The sequence below is a fragment of the Odocoileus virginianus genome, unplaced genomic scaffold (genome assembly GCF_023699985.2).
Source record: "Odocoileus virginianus isolate 20LAN1187 ecotype Illinois unplaced genomic scaffold, Ovbor_1.2 Unplaced_Contig_19, whole genome shotgun sequence".
In the NCBI taxonomy this organism is placed as follows: Eukaryota; Metazoa; Chordata; class Mammalia; order Artiodactyla; family Cervidae; genus Odocoileus; species Odocoileus virginianus.
The window spans coordinates 1,548,551-1,568,742 of record NW_027224336.1 but is presented as its reverse complement, the minus strand read 5'-3'; the positions used below and the strand labels follow the sequence as shown (position 1 = coordinate 1,568,742).

The 20,192-nt window shown below is 50.3% G+C and overlaps 1 protein-coding gene across 3 annotated transcripts; it reads left to right on the top strand.

Moving 5' to 3' along the window:
* Positions 1-6,152: 6,152 nt before the first annotated feature.
* On the top strand, positions 6,153-15,013 carry SERPINB9 (serpin family B member 9). 3 transcript variants are annotated; one of them, XM_020889981.2, is made up of 8 exons: positions 6,153-6,246; positions 6,995-7,076; positions 7,757-7,947; positions 9,648-9,785; positions 10,110-10,227; positions 11,496-11,638; positions 13,165-13,320; positions 13,547-15,013. In XM_020889981.2, exons 2-8 carry the CDS (start codon positions 7,034-7,036, stop codon positions 13,949-13,951), a joined length of 1,194 nt encoding a protein of 397 aa, XP_020745640.2. In that variant the 5' UTR covers positions 6,153-6,246; positions 6,995-7,033; the 3' UTR covers positions 13,952-15,013. The 3 variants fall into 3 exon arrangements, with proteins under 3 accessions (XP_020745640.2, XP_070320246.1, XP_020745638.2); XM_070464145.1 differs by having other exon boundaries at positions 6,153-6,321; XM_020889979.2 differs by having other exon boundaries at positions 6,153-6,396.
* The last annotated feature ends 5,179 nt before the right edge of the window (positions 15,014-20,192 follow it).

Below are 20,192 nucleotides of genomic sequence, written 5' to 3'. Positions count from 1 at the left end.
GCCCCACCCAGGACCTCTTACCCCTTTCTGAGTCACACTGCTATTGCTTCAGTTCTGAGTCTCAGGGAATCTGACCCCTATCATCTGACTTGCTTCTTCAGTGTCTCTTTAGGGCCACCTGGTCCTTTCCTCTGCGTCATAAATCCACATTAGGACCGAACAGGTTTTTAGAGAGAAACCTCTTTGTGAAACAGAAGCTTTCAATCTGTGTAGCTTTCATAAAATTCCTTGGTCTGGAAAAAAACCCTCCCTAAGTCCACACTTGAGGCCCCACTTTTCTGCCATGTGACACGCAGCGTGGTGGTGAGAGATTAGTGAGCCGGAGGAGGGTCCCAGCCCTCTGACGGGGCTGCAGATCCAAGCACTCCTCTGGAACTCACACATCCTTCATCTCCGCTCCTGGTGCCATTCCGGGGGCGTGCCCTCACTGGGGGTGGTGCTGGGTCAGCCTGGTGATGCAGGAACCTCCTGGTTCATCAACGTTCATTTGTAACCATCAGCCTGATGTGTCTCTCAGTGTTGCCGAACACTGGGACACCTTCCTGGGCTTGGGGCCCCTCCTCCCGTCCCCCTCCTGTTTCTCTCCAGAAGCTGAAACACTTGAGGACAGGGGTGCACGGAGCAGGGGAGACGACTGCCCAGCTCTTTCCGTGCGGAACCCCGGAACCCCCGGGCGCCTTCTCTGGGTTCCGTGTGCTGGGTGCAGGCCCTTCCCGATCTGGCCTGGCGTGGATTTCAAGGCTCCTTCCTGCCACTGTCTGCTCCTCAATCCCCTCTGAAACACATCCCCCCAGAAACCATGCCACCTCCCGGGACCTCCCAGGTCATTCTCAGAGGACCTGTTCTCTGACATCACTGGGAAGACCCGCATCTAAAATGCTGTTTCCCTCTGCATCTGGCTGAAGGAAGAGCTTTAACACTTGTGACTAAGGAGGTAAGAATATACAATGAAGAAAAGACAACCTCTTTAACACAGGGTGCTTGGAAATCTGGCCAAGCATGTGTAAAAGAATGAAACAAGAACACTTTCTAACACCATACACAAAAATAAATTCAAAATGGATTAGAGATGTAAATGCAAGACCAGAAACTATAAAACTCCTAAAGGAAAACATAGGTAAAACTCTCTGACATAAATCACAGCAGGATCCTCTATGACCCACCTCCCAGAGCAATGGAAATAAAAGCAAAAATAAACAAATGGGACCTAATTAAACTTAAAAGGTTTTGCACAACAAAGGAAACTGTAAGCAAGGTGAAAAGACAGACTTCAGAATGGGAGAAAATAATAGCAAACGAAGCAACTGATAAGAATTAATCTCAAAAATATACAAGCAGTTCCTGCAGCTCAGTACGAGAAAAATAAACAACCCAATCAAAAAAGGGGCCAAAGAAGTAAACAGACATTTCTCCTAAGAAGACACACAGATGGATGACAAACACATGAAAAGATACTCAACATCACTCATCATCAGAAAAATGCAAATCAAAACCACAATGAGGTACCATCTCACACTGGTCAGAATGGCTGCTATCAAAAAGTCTACAAACAATAAATGCTGGAGAGGGTGTGGAGAAAAGGGAACCCTCTTACACTGTTGGTGGGAATGCAAACTAGTACAGCCACTATGGAGAACAGTGTGGAGACTCCTTAAAAACTGGAAATAGAACTGCCATACGACCCAGCAATCCCGTTTCTGGGCACACACATCTAGGAAGCCAGATCTGAAAGAGACACGTGCACCCCAGTGTTCATCGCAGCACTGTTTGTAATAGCCAGGACATGGAAGCAACCTAGATGCCCATCAGCAGACGAATGGATGAGGAAGCTGTGGTACATTTACACAATGAATATTACCTATTAAAAATAATGCATTTAAATCAGTTCTAACGAGGTGGATGAAACTGGAGACTATCATACAGAGTGAAGTAAGTCAGAAAGAAAAACACCAATACAGTATGTTAATGCATATATTTGGAATTTAGAAAGACGGTAACGATGACCCTATATGCAAGACAGCAAAAGAGACACAGATGTAAAGAACAGACTTTTGGACTCTGTGGGAGAAGGCGAGGGTGGGATGATTTGAGAGAATAGCATTGAAACATGTATATTACCATATGTGAAACAGATCGCCAGTCCAGGTTCGATGCATGAGACAGGGTGCTCGGGGCTGGTGCACTGGGACAACCCAGAGGGATGGGATGGGGAGGGAGGTGGGAGGGGGGTTCAGGATGGGGGACACATGTACACCCATGACTGATTCATGTCAATGTATGGCAAAAACCACCACAATATTGTAAAGTAATTAGCCTCCAATTAAAATAAATAAATTAATTAGAAAAATATTTGTGCATAATCACATCCCCCAGGAAGCATCACCATCCCTTTAGAAATCGGTCCAGACACTGTGGTTGATGGTACAGACACAAAATCAAGTCAAGGAGAATGAGGCTGTCCTAAGGCCGGTCACCTAGTGGGAACCATACAGAATACAGAAGCTCCTACATAAAGGCCGAGTGGACGGAAGTGTCTGCCGGGGACTTTCTTGGGGAATGTGTGTGGCTGCCACCATTTAGATGTTTTCTCATGACATCTGGGAAGGACCTCTGAGCACTTCTGGTCTCTCGTCACCTGGGAGGCACGTCAGCTCGGAGGTCGTGTCCTCAGCCAGGCGCCCAGCGCCCAGCCCAGGGCCACGCTCGTGGGAGACGCCGAGACGTCCCTGCTGTTTGAGTTGACAGTCTTCAATATGCAAGGATGCAGCACTCATGGAGAAAACAAGTTTAGAGGGAGAAAGGTCTTCAAAGTTATGGAAGAAAATAGTTTAGAGGGAGGAAGGTCTTGAAAGTTATGGAAGAAAATAGTTTAGAGGGACAAAGTTCCTCAGAGTTCTGAAACCTTGCAGAACAGGGCCATGCTCAGCATTGCTCTTTGAAGGCTGCTGAGAAAAGGCATCTGAGAGCCCGCAGGCAGAGCTGCAGGCACGGCCGTTTGCTAACAATACCCGTAGAGGACTCACTGGGCTGAGAGTCAGGAGGCCAAGAGGGACCGACCTTGCTGGTGCTGGGAGATGGTTCTGTGATGGGTTATCCAGACCTGTTGGGGTGTGCTTGCCAGAGACCAACTCTGTTTCCCTCTAGAGCTGAAAGTCAGATCATGAAATAAAGACTTTGAAAAACACGGAAACCTCCTCCCTTCTGGACTTTGTTGGAAAACTGAAAATGCTTCCTTCTAGCAGCCTGATTTTCCTTTTGTTTTGGCAGAATCCCTCAGATTCAGCCACGTAGGGAAATATCTTTCACATACAATGTTACTTTCTTAAAAATAATCACATAGGGAAATTTAAGATGGAAAAGATAACATATAAAAATCTCTTGATTTTTAATTGATTGTTACAAGGATTTGACATCCCTTATGTATCTTTTCGGGACTTCACTGGTAGCTCAGACGGTAAATTATCGTCTGAACATGCTGCAGACCCATGTTGAATCCCTGGGTTGGGAAGATCCCCTGGAGAAGGGAAAGACCACCCACTCCAGTATTCTTGCCTGGAGAATCCCATGGACCGAGGAGCCTGGCGGGATAAAGTCATGCATCTACTGTTGGGAGAAGAGGGAGAAAAAATGAAAAGCACTTTCTCATTTCGAGCTCACTTTTTTCATCCTTGGTAAACCCATCTTCAACCACAGGGATACAGAGGGAGGGAGGGAAGTCCCTCAAGCCTCGGCACACGGAGGCTGCCCGCGTCCGTGGTAGAGGAGATGCCCTCTTCTCAGGAGCACGAAGGCCCAGAGCTGAGGACGAGCGGGCGCAGGGCCCTGGATCCCCGCACAGCGGGGAGAGCGTCCTGCTGGCTCCCGGAGGAAGCGCCCTCAGTGAGGCCTGCAACGCCTGGGCCCTGAAGCAGCGTCTCTGAGAGCAGGCAGAGGGCAGGGCGTCGCGTGGCAGGCCTGCGGGCTGCCTGCCTCTCCTCCTGGGTCAGAGTTGTTCCCCAGGCGTCTGCCCTGATGGCTGCGCACATCAGGGGAGGCTGGGGCTGGAGCTGCATCCAGGCGGCCGCCCCTGGATCAGGGCTCACCTGGACTCCCCGTGGAGAGAGACCCGCGGCAGGACGAAGCCTCTGCCTCCTGTCCTTCCTTGCGGACACTTCGAACGAGGCCTGGCTCCCAGAGAGCGGGACGCTAACTCCTGGGCAGGAGGACAGCTGGTGTGTGGCCCAAGGATGGCCAGAGCTGCGAGCCTCTCTGGGAAGAAGCACCCCATTCAGGGGGCTGCGGGGACCCGACACCCTTCTCTTGCACTTCGGAGTGCTGAGCCGGGACCTCTGCCCCTCCTCTGACACACCAGGTTCTGACTCGGAGAAGCGGGCATGACACGAACAAATAAATGCCCTGAACCCACACCTGGCTAGGAGCATGCTGAAAAATCACAGTAAATGAGTTCAGGGCACATCGTTCTTCACAAATCTCTGCTTGCTCTGGGTGTTCTCTGTCTTACCCTTGAGTTCACAGGGCAGGAACACCCGAGACTCTGGGACGGGTCCTGCAGTGTTTCTGCAAAGAAAACAGTCTGTGGATCATCCTGAAGCAGAGCCCACCACGCACATGCTCTGAGGTGTGGGGGTGAGGAGCTGGGGCGGGGGATGATAAGACAGGTATGCAGGTCAGAGGAAATCTTCTGGATTTAGGATCTGAGCAGTTTTCCATGTGGAAAAGCCACTTACATGTGAGAGGTTTGAGCTAGGAGAAATCCGGGGAACTGAAGTCATGCTCAGGAGGTGCACGGACCCGGACAGCCGACTGCCCAGCACTTTATGTGTGGGACCCTGGAATCCCCAGGCGCCCTGCTCTGCATTCCGTGTGCTGGGTACAGGCCCTTCCCGATCTGGCCTGGCGTGGATTTCAAGGCTCCTTCCTGCCACTGTCTTCTCTTCAATCCCTTCCGGGACACATCCCCCCGGCTCCCACCAGCACCTCCCGGGACTTCTAGGTCATTCTCAGAGGACCTGTACTCTGACATCTCTGGGAAGACCCGCATCTAAAATGCTGTTTCCCCCTGCGTCTGGCTGAAGAGCTTTAACATTTGTGAATAATTGCATCCCCCAGGAAACCTCACCAGTCCTTTAGAAATCTGTCCAGAAACTGCCTACAGTTGATGCTACGGAAACAAAATCAAGTAAAAAGAATGAGGCTGTCCTAAGGCCAGTCACCTAGTGGAGAAGGAAATTGTAACGCACTCCAGTATTCTTGCCTGGAGAATCCCAGGGCCGGCGGAGCCTGGTGGGCTGCTGTCTATGGAGCCGCAGAGTCGGACACGACTGGAGCAACTTAGCGGCAGCAGCAAGGAGGGTCACCTAGTGGGAACCATGCAGAGCACGGAGGCTCCTCTATAAAGGCCGTCCGGAGTGAAGTGTCTGCTGGGACTTTCTTGGGGAATTGTGTGTGGCTGCCACCATCTAGATGTTTTCTCATAACATCTAGGAAGGACCTCTGAGCACTTCTGGTCTCCTCATCACCTGTGAGGCACCTCAGCTCAGAGGTCGTGTCCTCAGCCAGGCGCCCAGCGCCCAGCCCAGGGCCACGCTCGTGGGAGACGCCGAGACGTCGCTGCTGTTTGAGTTGACAGTCTTCATTATGCAAGGATGCAGCACTCACGGAGGAAACACATTTAGAGGGAGAAAGGCCTTCAGAGTTCTGAACCCTTGCAGAACAGGGCCATGCTCAGCGTTGCTCTTTGAAGGCTGCTGAGAAAAGGCATCTGAGAGCCCGCAGGCAGAGCTGCAGGCACCGTCTGTTGCTAACAATACCCAGACATGACTCACTGGGCTGAGAGTCAGGAGGCCAAGAGGGACAGACCTTGGTGGTGGTGGGAGATGGTGCTCTGACGGGTGACCCAGACCTGTTGGGGTGTCCTTGCCAGAAACCAACTCTGTTTCTTCTCTAGAGCTGAAAGTCAGATCATGAAATAAAGACTTTGAAAAAAGTCCGCATCCTGGAGGCCTGGGTCCGCCCACCCTGACCCCCACCCCCATTCCTGAGTCCTGGGCCCGCCCACCCTGACCCCCTCGTTCTGGAGACCTGGGTTCCCCCAGACCTGGAGCTCCCGGGGCGGTGGGCGGAACCTGGAAGTTGTGGGCGGGGCGGGGTTGGAGGCGGCCCCGCCCTTCGGGCCATGTTCCCGGGCCCTCCGGACCGAGGCCGCTCCGTGTCCGGGGCTGTGAGCTTCTGGAGCTGAGGAGGCAGGTGAGCCCCTCCCGCGCGCGAGAGAGAGCTGAAGGGGAGCGCCGGCGGGACTCGGGCTCAGCGCGCCTCTAGAAGGTGGGGACCCAGAAGCCGCTGCGCTGCCACCTGGAGGCAGAAGGGTGACTGCCTGGTTGAAGGATGGGGAGCTGGGTAAGCAGAGCTTTCAGAGGTCACAGGGCCTCGGAGGGGCTGAAGGGGCTCTCCGGTCTGGCAGGAGGATGAGCCCTGTTGGTCAAGTGTGTTTGAGCCCCAGGGCTGGGCCAGGCAAGAGCCCGAGTGAAGGGTCAGGACCGCCTCTGTCTGCTGCAGTGGCGGGAACAGGTGGGGAGTGGGGACACTCCTGTTCTCAGGCTCCGAGCGGCAGCAGGGAGAATGTGGGCCAGACCAGACGCAGGGTCAGGGCCAGCCTGGCTGGACAGCTTTAAGGAGACGGGAGGCGAGGCTTGGTGGTGGCTGTGGGAGGCTGGAGCGGGCCGGGAGGACACGGGGTCCTCAGGGCCTGAGGCCAGCCGTGGTGTGAGTGAGGGTCTCGCTACCAAGGAAGGATGGCAACAGGTGGGCTGGGGGCTGATGGCCGTGCCATGCCCGGCGTCAGGTGGGCTGGGAGCACCCCGCCCGCCTGCCTGACCCCCTCTGACCACCCCTGCCTCTCCCAGGGCCTCAGTGCTCGCCCAGGCTGCACCCCGTCACCCTGACTGTCCTCTCCCGAACCCCTGTCTTTAGTCCTTTCCTCTCCTGTGTCCCTCAGAACGTGGCTTCCAGTGTCAGGCTCGGTCTCCGCTGGAGGATGTTGATGGAAGACAGGAGGGAAGCTTCAAATCCTGGTTCTGGTGAGAAAACGAACTGCAAAATAAAAGCACAGTGTCTGGGCCCGACGCGCCGTGTCCGCGGTTCCCTGGGCGCCGGGGAGCGGAGGGCAGGTGCCCTGAGCCGGGTCGGACGGAGCAGCCACTGTGGGTGGAAATTCCTCGCTTCACAGCCCAGTTCCTCCCGGATTCCAGCCTCTCTGGCTTCAGTTCAGCTTCTCAAACACTTCTCAGCTATCAGCTGGAAAATGGGGAGACCTGGGCTGGTTCATAACTGAACATCTCCCAGGGATTCCTCAGGAGTATGTGCAAGAATACACGGGGCCTTGTGGGGACCTGGCAGAGCGCCGATAAGGCTCTCATGTGGGGTCTCTCCCCTCCTCCTGTCTGGCCCTGTCCTCCCCCTTCTCAGTGGGAAAGGACTGGACTTCACTGCTCCCAGGAGCCCAGCAGTGTGTGTGTACGTTTGCTTGTGTGTGCGCGTGGCCCCATTAGCCATTGCTGTTCATTCCCCGAGGCGCTCAGCCGCTTGACCTGCTGCCGGGACCACACGTAGTTAGTGCCCTTAACCTTGGACTTCCTATTAGGATGGAAAGCAGCCGTACACGGATGCTCCGTAGACTGTTTTGCGTTCCACCCTGAAAGGACAGTGTCCTGTGCCAGGGGGATGGGAGTCGCGGTTACTGAGGGCCTTTTCTCTCCAGTCTCAGACTCCAGGCCCGGTCTCATGGACGCGCTCTGTGAAGCAAATGGCACCTTCGCCCTCCGCCTCTTAAAGGCCCTGTGTGAAGACGACCCTTCAGACAACGTGTTTTTTTCTCCCGTGAGCCTCTCCTCGGTCCTGGCCATGGTCCTCCTGGGAGTCAAAGGGGACACCGCTGCCCAGGTGGCCCAGGTGAGCCGGGAGAGGGGCCTCTTTCCCGTGTCCTGTCCGCTCACCCTGCTGTAGACCCCCTTCTCCAGGCCTGCCCGTGGGAGGGTGGGGTGGACGCGGGTGCAGACGCCTGCTGCCTCGGGAGCGACTGGGGCTGCCCAGACGCAGAGGGTGGAGCTGAGGTCTCCTTCACCGAGGTGTTTCTTGTGTGATCCTTCTCCAGTTCATATCCTGGACGTGACCATTAAACTTCTGTCTTAATAGTTTTATGTTTGCTTAGGAAATGGTAATGATTGCTTGAGATCTCAGCAGCCGAGCGCTATCTCAGTTTGAGAGCACTGATGTTTGTACTAAAACTTACAGCTGTTCGTTGGTGAGAAGGGTAGGTTAATAGGTATTTCAAGTCAATGATACACCACCGTGCTTTCCAGCTGAGTCAGGGGATAAGCGGAAATGTGCAAAGAGGGTGCAAAGGCGTGGGCTTTTTACCTGCAGCGATGCTTAGGTGCGAGTTAGCCTAGATGAGCAGTGACTCAGGAACATACACTCGAGTCTGTCCGGTCCCCAGGGACGTTTCTAGAGCAGACAGAGGAACGTGTGCAGGAGTCACCCAGAAGGTGGTGAGGTCCTGCCGTGCACACGGGGCCTCCTCACTGCCGGGCGCCTTTGTGTTTCACTCTGCCTCTCCATTCCTCTGAGAACCCTTGACGGTAGCGATTACTCATCATAATAATTTCCCAGCTCATGTGTGAGGGGGTGAAGGTTGAGGTGTCGAGAGTGGTTCTTTATTCCTGATGAACGTTACTGTGTATTAGGCCGGCCCACGAGCCCTAGAGGAGCCTCGTGGGGGAGCCTCAGGTTGTCTGCTGTGACGTGGAGTGGTCCTGGCCTTCCTGTGCTGAGGTCACAAGCCCTCAGGGTGCGAACTCCGCCTGGCTGCCTGGCACATCTCGGGAAGGGCTCCTGGCCTGCGGGCTGCGGGCTCTGGTCACCAGCAAACTCTGGAAGCACGGTCTCTCCCACTGTCGTTGTTCCTACTCATTTCTCCTCGGATTTTAACACCTTTATATGAGTCTTTCTATTTACTTATTTATTTTTTTTGGTAAACTTTAGAGTTAAATTTTCCTCCATTTAGGCACACTTACGGTTTCCTTAGAATGCAAGATTTTAAAGCAGCTCCTTCTCTGAATTGTCCCAGTCCTTTCATTCCTACCTTGTTACTCATCTTTAAACAAGGGAGATCAACTGAGACAGAAAAGGCAACTCTTTTACCCATTTCTGTTCTCCTTTCTCCTGTATCTTCCCCCTCCCCCGTGTCATCTTGCTTCTATGCTGCTGGTAAGTCACTTCAGTCATGTGTGACTCTGTGGGACCCCATCCCTGGGATTCTCCAGGCAAGAAACTGGAGTGGGTTGCCATTTCCTTCCCCAATGCATAAAAGTGAAAAGTGAAAGTGAAGTCGCTCAGTCATGTCTGACTCTTCGAGACCCCATGGACTGCAGCCCACCAGGCTCCTCCGTCCATGGGATTTTCCAGGCAAGAGCACTGGAGTGGGGTGCCATTGCCTTTTCCATCTTGCTTCTCTAGTATGTACTAAATCCACACTTAAAAGTAGTGTCTTTTAGGAATATTTTGTGAAGTATTTGAGAAAAAATGTTGGTCACAAAACTTTTAGAAACTGAAGGGCAATATTGTTTATTTTAAATTACTTATCTCGATAGGCGCTTTCCTTAAACACAGAGAAAGACTTTCACCAGGATTTCCAGCAGCTTCTTGCTGAGCTGAACAAGCCTGACGCTCAGTACTTGCTCACGACGGCCAACAGGATCTTTGGGGAGAAGACCTATGAATTTCTCTCTGTAAGTTCAATCAACAGAACAGTACAAGTTGTGATCAAAATGTGGAGTGTGAGAGAAAGACCCCAGAGAACTGACACTTATGAACATGATTTCTAAAACTTGTAATTCCCTAACTGTCCTTTGAGTTAGTTGAAATTTGACTATTTCTAAAGTGCATTTATCCATTATAACGATTCATAGCTGAGTTCTTACCTGTTTATAAACGCTGATCTTTTCATATCTAGCGGACTAGATGACCACCTTCAGGGGATTAATGGTTACTTTAATGTAATATACACATTGTTCAGCATTTTGGAAACCCGCTGACCACTCTCCTCTCCAAAGACCTTTAAGGAATCGTGTCTTCGCTTCTACTGCGCTGAGCTGGAGCAGCTCTCCTTCGCCGAGGCTGCAGAGCCGTCCAGGAAGCAGATCAACGCTTGGGTCTCGAAGAAGACTGAAGGTCAGCGCTCCCTGGTGCCTCCCCACTGCCACACCTCCTGCTCCCCGCTCCCTGCTCCTCTGTCGTCCCTGGTCTTTCTGATGGTCAGCGCCGTGCTGTCTGGGCCTCGTGGACTATCTGAACCTTAATGGACTCGCAGAGGTTTTGATCGGATGCTCGGGTGTTCAACAGCAGAGACTTCATTGTGTCCATTCTCCCCGGAGCAGAGTGGCCGGCAGGAGCTGAAGCCCACAGGCCAGGCTCCCAGGTTAACAGCTGACAGAGAAGCATCGTCTCCCTCGGGCGTGTGTTCACGCGTCAGTGAATGCCGCACCTCTGTAGGAAGGAGCCCGGGGCCTCCTCTGAGCACAGTCTCTGTGGCCCTCCATCACAGCGGACTGACCCCCCTCCTGCCCCTTTCCTGTCTCCCACCTCCACTCCTGTCCTCAGATGTGAGGAACCTAGACCTGGCAGGCCCACTGCAGACCCGCTCTCAGGCTGATGGTTCTGCAGACTGAAATCACTGCACGGGGGTGGGTGGAGCCTCATTCGCTCCTGTTCCCCAGGGTGTCCTGCTGTGGCCTCAGCCCCATGATGGCCGTGTGATGTTGGACCCATGTAGGCCCCTCTGTACCAATTACATATGGTACCACTAAGAGCAATGCTGTTTCTGCTAATACATGAGACAGCAGAGAGCAGGAGGTTGTCTTTCCTTTGAGACTTAGCCTTCCTTGCCCAGTTTCTTCTTTGCCCTCTGGAGGTGTGAATTAGCAGGGGTGCTCTTAGTTCACTGAACAGGCTTGACTTGATCTCCAGGGGACACGGGAGTACCTTTCACGTGCTACCTGACCTTCTCTGAGAATGTCTGGAGGATCAAATAGTGAAACCTTTGCTAGCAGCTTCCAGAAGTTTGTCCTTTCGCTGATGGTGTGCCCTCTGAGCCATTCATGGTGGCCTCCTGTGACAAGTCCCCACACAGTCCTGGAAGGTCGGCTCTGGATGTGGCTTCTCCAGCCATAGCCTCTCCAGCCCACCCTTTGTTTCCTGTCTTTCTCCTCCCACCTGGAGCAGACTTCTCCCTGAGTGATGAAGTGGTTCATGTCACCCACTTTGCAGAGGTCCTGAAGCACCGTGATCATAAACGCCACCTGTGTGTGTGGGTTCCGTGCAGAACAACCCAAACTGGGCGAATCTGAACGAGGACTGCTAATCTGGATTTTCCAATGAGCCTGATCAAGGGTTTTGTTTTTTTTTTAAATCGTGCTTTGTATTCTCTACTTCTCCCTAAGGTAAGATTCGAGAGTTGTTGCCTGCTAACTCCATCAATGCAGAGACCAGGCTGATTCTGGTTAACGCGGTCTACTTCAAAGGGAGATGGAGTGAGAAATTCAACAAGGAGTACACCAGGGAGATGCCTTTTAGAATAAACCAGGTGGGGGAAACTTTCGAACATCCTGAGAATTTGGTGAAAAAATTGAATGGAAAAATTTAACTTTGTAAGAGCATAAATCATTGGTTAATAATAATTTGAAACTTCACACATTTCTGAATGAAATTCTAAACTCAGTGGTGAAGAACTGAAGGTATGAAAAACACTTGTTGCCTTCGGTCTTTTGCACTTTTTATTGTTCCTAGAGCCTTGATAATTTCTCACAAAGTCACTCCTGTATGAGTGTATTCATCCTACATTCAGCCTGAAAGCTTAAGGTTTTCTTTTAAGTCCAAATTGCTCAGACAGAAAGTAAAAAAAAAAAAAAGAGAGAGAGAGAGAGAGAAGAAATCCAAATTTAAACCCCCCACAGGTGTTAGGAAAGTGTGATCTGGGTATTACTATGATGGGGGTGGGGCGTGGGGTGTGGTCTGCAGAGCAAAAGAATAAGAAAATTTATTTCTTTAATCAGTTATTTTAAAAATGAGAATAAATACAGACTTGATTTGCTATTAATTAATCATCATTAATTCAGTAATCATAGCTTTCTAATAATAAAACTGACTTAGTCTTGACATTGAGGTATAATTTCAATTCAGATAGGCATTGAAATAGTTTGTTAACCACTCCCCCACCGCCAGCCCTTATAAAAACAACATTTTAATGCAATTCAGAAATTTATAGGCATAAAACCCTTTTCTTCGAATACAGTATATACTGTAAATAATCAGCCTTCTAGTTGCAGAGCGGGAGGGGAGCACAACTAGTCACCCACAACTGGCATGGATTTTAGAAGTTTGTTTTAATCTTTTTAATAGATGACTTGTGTCAACTTATAAAACTGAATTTAGTAAGGGTAGTATTTCAGTTAACTTATGTGTGCGTATAGCACTTCTGTATTTTAAAAAGTTATTTCCTCCAATTAAAGTTTCAGAATTGGTACAGTTGGATTTAAATGCATGAAGACCCAGACGGTTCTTTATTTTTTTAAGCGTGCAGCACAGCATGTGGGATCTTAGCTTCCTGAGCAGGAATTAAACCTGCCACCCCTGCAGTTTAACCTCTGGGCCCCCAGTGAGGCGCCCGTGCGGCCCCTTACACCTGCTGTCACACTCGTTCTGAGCCTGTCTACATTCTGGACTGCACTGCTGTGAAACTCTAAGGTTTCCTGAAACTTTTTTCTAATTAAATAGCAGTAATTTTCATTGGATCCTGTTGTTTCATCAGATATACTTACTGGGCATCTTTTAGCTCTGAAAATCTGACTTCCTTTTCTGAGAACAGCAGAGTACCTCGTTTATTTTGCTGAATGAACCATCTTTCCCAGGCCAGCACCAGTATGCTGACAACAGGTGCCTTGCGATGGGAACAGGGAGAAGCTGGTGGACAGTTTGTAGCGCTAACCAGGGCACAGATAGCGTTTCCATCAGGGGTTCTGCACACCCCGCCGTCCACCGCTTCTCCTGGAGACGGTGCTGCCTCCTCCGATGATCTGTGTCTGATTCCCGGTCATCTGTTTACTCCTGCAGAAGGAGCAGAGGCCGGTGCAGATGATGTTTCAGGATGGTGAGTTCAGACTCGCCCGCATCCAGGAGGTGCAGGCCCAGGTGCTAGAGCTGCCGTACGCGGGCGAGGAGCTCAGCATGCTGGTGCTGCTGCCCAACGACCACGTGCCTCTGAGCTCAGTGAGTGTCCTGCGAGTCCCTCCCGCCCGGCTGGCCCTCGAGCCCCTCCTCCTGCTCTGGGGCGCGCTAGCTCGGGTACCAGAGCACGAGATGGCACACCTGTCTGCCAGGTGACTCGGGGGAGGTGGGGGGGGCGGGGGCCCGGCGGTGGCACCATCCCTCCGGGAGAGGAGACTCAGGGCTGCCTGACATTGCTGAATCCCAAAGTCGAATTCCGGCCTTTCAGGTAGAGAAACATCTCACTTGGGAGAAGTTCCTCGCCTGGACCCAGCCTGACTCCATGAAGAAGACCCAGGTGGAAGTCTTCCTCCCAAAGTTTAAGCTGGAGAAGACCTACGACATGGTGTCGGTGCTCCAGGGCCTAGGGGTGGTTGAGGCCTTCCTGTCAGGCCGGGCTGACTTCTCGGCCATGTCTCCCAGCGAAGGCCTGTGTCTGTCCGCCTTAGCCCACAAGAGCGTGGTGGAGGTGGACGAGGAGGGCACGGAGGCCGCGGCCGCCTCCGCAGAAGTGGAGGTCGACTGCTGCTTGGTGAACCAGCCCCGGTTCTGTGCCGACCACCCCTTCCTGTTCTTCATCAGACACAACGGCTCCGGCAGCACTCTCTTCTGCGGCAGGTTCTCCTCCCCGTAGGAGCGTGCGCGCCGCGCCTGCCCGCCCTGCCCTCGCTGGGTCCCCCGGGGCCTGGGCAGCTCCGGGCCTCAATGACCCGCCAGCACACCCTTGCTTCTCCCCCAGGCTGACCCCTGGACGGGGATTGAGGGCCAGTAGACCTCAGTGATTGTATTTGAGACGCAGCCTGAATCCCGTAGGATGGGATCCCGCTCCATGGGCCGCAGACTCCCTTCCCCCTCGCTCCTGCGTGCGTTTCTTTCCGGTGGCACTGGGTTCTCTTCCGGGTCACCTGCTTGCCTTAGCCCGTTTCAGTGTTCAGCCAGGCCGTTAGCTGTCACTGCCGTTTGATAGATCTCGTGGTGCTTGCGCTTTTTAGGGACGTTCCTTAGTGCGTGTTTATATTTTTGGCTGTGTAGCACGTGGGATGCCAGTTTCCCGACCAGGAGGGAACCCATGGCCCCTGCGGTGGAAGCTTGGCTTCCTTTCCGTTGACCTGCCTGGGAATGCCCTCTTTAATGCACATCTTATCTTTCTTTGACATTCACTGCTCACCGTGGATGTTGCCAACCCTGCATCAGGCCCTGGGGAAGGAAGTGGGAGGGTGTGCACCTCTGAGTCCTGCCCCCGTGGCAGAGGTAGGCAGCTTTGAGGACTACCAGGCTGGACTAGGTCCTGCCTCTAGGTGATCATGTGACCTCTGGAAGGATCGCATGTTTCCACATGTTACTGTATTTCTCCACCTCCAACTCTAACAGGAAAAATCACATTCAACCCTTAAAGCTCATTTCCAATGTCATCTTCTCTGAGAGTTGTTTCCTTTCCTGCATAACCAGAGGTACGTCTTTGTACCCTCACTGCCCCCTGGGAGATGGCACATCTCTGACGGTAGTTGTTTGTATATTGCCTGTCTGTGTTTTCTGGCTTTAAGGCCCTTGGGGATGGGACTGTGTTTTACGCATCAGGGTGACACTTAGGTTGCATGGATAAGCAATTTGATGATGTGCTCTGTGACTTAAAAAAAAAAAAGGTTAGAAATCAGTTTTTCTAATTGATAAATAATAAAAATGATTTAAAAAACAATTTATTGGTTTTTTAAAATAATTTTTTTATTGAGGTGAAATTTATAAAACCTAAAATTACCTTTTTAAAGTGAATGACACACTAGTGTATAGTCTGTTGACACTGTGGTTCAACCGCCACACCGATCTAGCTCCAATATTTCTCATCACCCTGCATCCACTAAGCAGTTACTCCCCATTCCCTGCTTCTCCCAACCAATGGCAACCACCAGCCTGCTTTCTATCTCCATGGATTTACCCGTGCTGGCAATTTCACGTAAGCTGAATCATGCATGACCCTTTTTGTGCCTGGACTCTTTCATCTCACATAATGTGTATTAAAAATCAGGGGCATCACTTTGCCAACAAAGGTCCGTATAGTCAAATCTATGGTTTTTCCAGTGGTCATGTGCAGATGTGAGAGTTGGACCATAAAGACTGGGTGCCAAAGAACTGATGCTCTTGACCTGTGGTGCTGGAGAAGGCTCTTCCGAGTCCCTTGGACCGCAAGGAGATCCAAACAGTCCATCCTAAAGAAAATCAGTCCTGAATATTCATTGGAAGGACTGATGCTGAAGCTGAAGCTCCAATACTTTGGCCACCTGATCTGAAGAGCTGACTCATTGATAAAGACCCTGATGCTGGGAGAGATTGAGAGCAGGAGGAGAAGGGGATGACAGAGGATGAGATGGCTGGTTGGCATCACCAATTTGACGGACATGAGTTTGAGCAAGCTCCGGGAGTTGGTGAAGGACAGGGAAGCCTGGTGTGCTGCAGTCCATGGGGTCGCAGAGTCAGACACAACTGAGCGACTGAACAACAACAAAATATGCTCAAGGTTCATCTGTGTTACAGCAGATGTCAGCATCTGACCATTTGTATATGTCTTCTTTGGAGAAAAGTGTGTTCAAGTTCTTTGTTCATTTTTTCATTGGGCTGTTGGTCTTTTTTGTGATTGAATAATATTCTGTTGTATGCAAAGAACACATTTTGTTCGTCCAACCATCCATTGATGGACATTTGGTTTTGTTTCCACTCTTGGTTCATTGTGAGCAATCCTACTATGAACATGCATATATATATATATATATATATATATATTTGAGTATTTGCTCTTCGTTCTTTTGGGTACATTCCTAGGAGAAATTGCTGGGTCAGATGGTGATTTCATGTTTAACTCTTTGAGGAACTACCAGACTGCTTTGCACAGTGGCTGCTCTCCACTCCTGTATGAGGGCTCCAGATTCTTCACAGTCTTAGCAAATGTCTGTTATTTCCTTTCTTTTAAACATATCATGGCCATCTCAGTGGGTGAGAAGTGATACCTCACTGTGGTTTTCATCTGCATTTCCCTAACGTCTAATAATGTTGAGTGCCTTTTTTTTTCCAACTTTCACATTTTTATAATTACAAAAACTAATAATACAATGATCATTTCCACACACAAAGATATGTGCTCTTCCTGTTGTGTAAACAAGATGCCTCAGTCTCCAACCCCAGGGCCGGCTGATGGAGTTAACTGAAGGCTGTTCAGTCATGGAAGCAATTTGCCCAAAGCCAAACACATCCTCCCGGCCAGACCATGCCAGGGCTGTGTCTCTTAACAGACAGTTCCCACCCCGTTGGGAAGAAACTCACCAAACTGTTCTTTAAACAGCACAGCTGGGTGGAATCCTCATCCATTTAAATAAAACATTTTAAAACATCCTTTCACTATAATGTACAGATACAGAGCCCAAATAAATGATTTAAGAAAAATGTAATTCCTTCATGAGTAAATAAGACGTCATCTAGTTCAGTTCAGTTCAGTCACTCAGTCGTGTCTGACTCTTTGTGACCTCATGGACTGCAGCACACCAGACTTCCCTGTCCATCACCAACTCCTGGAGTTTACTCAAACTCAAGTCCATCGACTTGGTGATACCATCCCACCATTTCATCCTCTCGTCCCCTTCTCCTCCTGCTGTTGAGTGCCTTTTAACGTTTGTATATGTCTTCTTTGGAGAAAAGTGTGTTCAAGTCCTTTCTTTGTTTTTTCATTGGGCTGTTGGTCTTTTTGTTGTCAAGTTGTGAAAGTTCTTTGTGTATTCTGGATGTTAGGCCTTTATCAGATTTGTGATTTGCAAGTATTCTCTCCCATTCTGTAGGGTATATTTTCCCTTTCTTGATCTATCCACAGAAGTTTTTATTCAATGAAGTTCAATTTATCTATTGTTTTCCTTTTGTTGCTTATATTTTTGGTGTCACAGCTAAGAATCCAAAGTCATGAAGATTTACAGCTGTTTTTTTTTTCCTAAGCCTTTTATGGTTTTAAGTTTTATATTTAGATTGTTAACCTATTTGATATCTGTGATATGAGGTAGGGGTTCAACTTAATATCTTTGCATATTTCTTTGTGATGTTTTATTGGTGAACAGTATTTTCCCTGTAATAAAACCTAGGTTTTCCCCTAGTGATTTCTACCCTGCTTTCTGCTTTCAGTCTTGGAATTACCTTCCCACTGAGAAACCAATTAGCCACCTAGTTTTTCTTCAATATTTCTACTTTTTAAACCAATTAACTGTTTAACCTGTCACTATTTTGTGTGTGTGTGTTGTTGACATTGAGGAGAAAATATAACTTGGTTTATTTACGAATAGCCAAGTTCTCAATATTATTTGTGAAACAATCTGCTTTCCCCCAGCCATCTGTTTTTTTCATCTTTATTCTTCCGTGTTGTCGACTGAAAAGACAGCAGCCTAAAGAATTGAGTTACGTTTCATTTGGTGGAACTGTTTAGGCCGTGGGCCCTGGAAGCTGCATCTCCAGTGGCCCCGAGAGCATCGCGCTGAAGTCAGAGCCGAGCTGCGAGAAGCTTTGCCAGAAAGGGCCACAGTCTTCAATGTCGAAAGCTTTTTGTAAATTAAAGAAAACCAGATAACCCAAGTTAAGGGACTTGCATTTAGTGCTTTCCATGTATGGGGAGATGCAAGAGTCTGGCTCGACGACGTCGCTCCTGTGCCGTGCGCCTCAGCTCTCTGGGACCAGGATCCTGTGTTTCCACATCCTGAGTCGCTCAGGGCTCACCGTGGGCAGCGGCTGTGGTCTGCTGGCTGCTAGATGGCAGCTATTCTTTCCTTCCCAAGTTCCCGTGGGGCTCACCAGGCGACGTTGGAGGCCCGCAATCACTGATGACTGCGACATCATTGTTTACTGATACGGCAGGAAGCATTCTGTATCTCGGTTGAAACACCAACATAACAGTCACTGAAGACTCAAAACATATAAATATTCACCTATATTTTTCTTTAGCTTTTTGGTCATTTTATTCTTTGTTGTTAACCCACTTTGGAATTTATTTCAAAGTAACATGAGAAACCAATTTTTTTAAAACTGTATTTATTCTTAATTGAAGGATAATTGCTTTACAAAATTGTTTATGAAGAAACCAAATTTTTAAGGTAATAAATTTTTTGTGTTTATTAAAAATAGTGGACTCCCAGAGTCCACCCAAACCCATGTCCATCGAGTTGGTGATGCCATCCAACCATCTCATCCTCTGTCGTCCCCTTCTCCTCCTGCCCCCAATCCCTCCCAGCATCAGGGTCTTTTCTAATGAGTCAACTCTTTGCATCAGGTGGCCAAAGTATTGGAGTTTCAGCTTCAGCATCAGTCCTTCCAATGAACACCCAGGACTGAACTCCTTTAGGATGGACTAGTTGGATCTCCTTGCAGTCTAAGGGACTCTCAAGAGTCTTCTCCAACACCACAGTTCAAAAGCATCAATTCTTGCTCGATCAGCTTTCTTCACAGTCCAACTCTCACATCCATACATGACCACTGGAAAAAGCAAAGGATAATAGGTGCTAAATGCAGCTCTTGCAGGGTTGCGGGGGAGTGGCAGAAAAGCAAACTTAGTTACAGACATGCAGAGTTAGGAGCAGTTAAAGCAAAAAAAAAGAAAAACAAAACGTAGGAATGTTCAGGCCTGCTCACTCTTCTCTTTATCTTCTTTGTTCTCAGGAAACGGAAAGAGAAAAACTCATTCCTCTTCTTCCTTTTCTCTGAGACAGGAGGTAGGTGTACAGTCACTTGAGAAATTCTTTCTCATACCAACAGTTCTCCAATACTAATGGGGTGTCCAGAATTCCGCTCAGCGTGTAGTCCCTGCCCGCAGTTAGGGCATTCGTACAAGTCAAGGGCTCAGAAGGGGGGACTCCAGTGCCAGTGGGGAGGCGAGGACACTGCACTCTTAGCAGCTTACCGCAGCTCCGGCCTTCCCACAGCCCACCCTTTCCTGCTTTGATAATTGGCAAGAATGACTCACGGATCTCAGGAAGGCACTTCCCATACCACCAGGAGGTTTGCCATGAGGAACAGAGCTGCCGAGGCCAGGTGTGGGGAGGGCCGCACGGCTTCCAGGCCATCCCTGGGCACCACCCTCCGTGCATTCACCACCTGGGAGTCCCCCTGGGACCCCTCATTTAGGGGTTTCCTGTGAGCCTGACAGCTTCATCATCAGCCACATGTCTGGCTCAGTCTCCAGCCCCTCTCCCTTCCAAGGAGGTCGGGGGTGGAGCTGAAGATTCCAACTCTCGGATCACCTGGGTTTTAGGAGCTCCGTGCCAGGAACAGGGGACAAGGACCAAGTGTGCGCTTTATTATATCCCAACCTCAGTGAAAACCACCTCTTCAGGAGCCTGGAAAAGGACCGGGTGGCTAGTGACGGGTCAAGGGCTAAATGAGAACATGCCGGATGTCCCACTTTGAAGGACCACGAGTCCCGCCTCCCGACAGAAGGGACCACAGCTGCCGCATTTCGTTGGCGTAGTGCCGGGCACGTGGCGGCCTCCATTGTCCTTACAGCTGGTCCTGCGCGTACGACAGTCTGGGACGCTTAGAAGCTGACTGGCTTCTAGCGTGGTTTTTAGGTTCCTCACGTCTCAGAAAAAGCTATCAACTCTCTAGGGATTGAAAGTGAAAGTGGCTCAGTCCTGTCCGACTCTTTGTGACCCCACGGACAGTCCGTGCAATTCTCCAGGCCAGAGTCCTGGCGTGGGTGGCCGTTCCCTTCTCCAGGGGGTCTTCCCTTCTCCAGGGGGTCTTCCCAACCCAGGGATCAAACCCAGGTCTCCTGTGCTGCAGGCGGATTCTTTACCAGCTGAGCTACCAGGGAAGCCCCTCTTCTAGGGATTAGAAAAAGTGAAAAGCGAAGTCGCTCA

Excerpts from the sequence above, each read along its gene's own strand:
- SERPINB9 (XM_020889979.2), top strand. Across the intron at positions 9,786-10,109 it reads AGACCTATGAATTTCTCTCT|ACCTTTAAGGAATCGTGTCT; the intron begins GTAAGTTCAATC and ends TCCTCTCCAAAG. Across the intron at positions 10,228-11,495 it reads GGTCTCGAAGAAGACTGAAG|GTAAGATTCGAGAGTTGTTG; the intron begins GTCAGCGCTCCC and ends CTTCTCCCTAAG.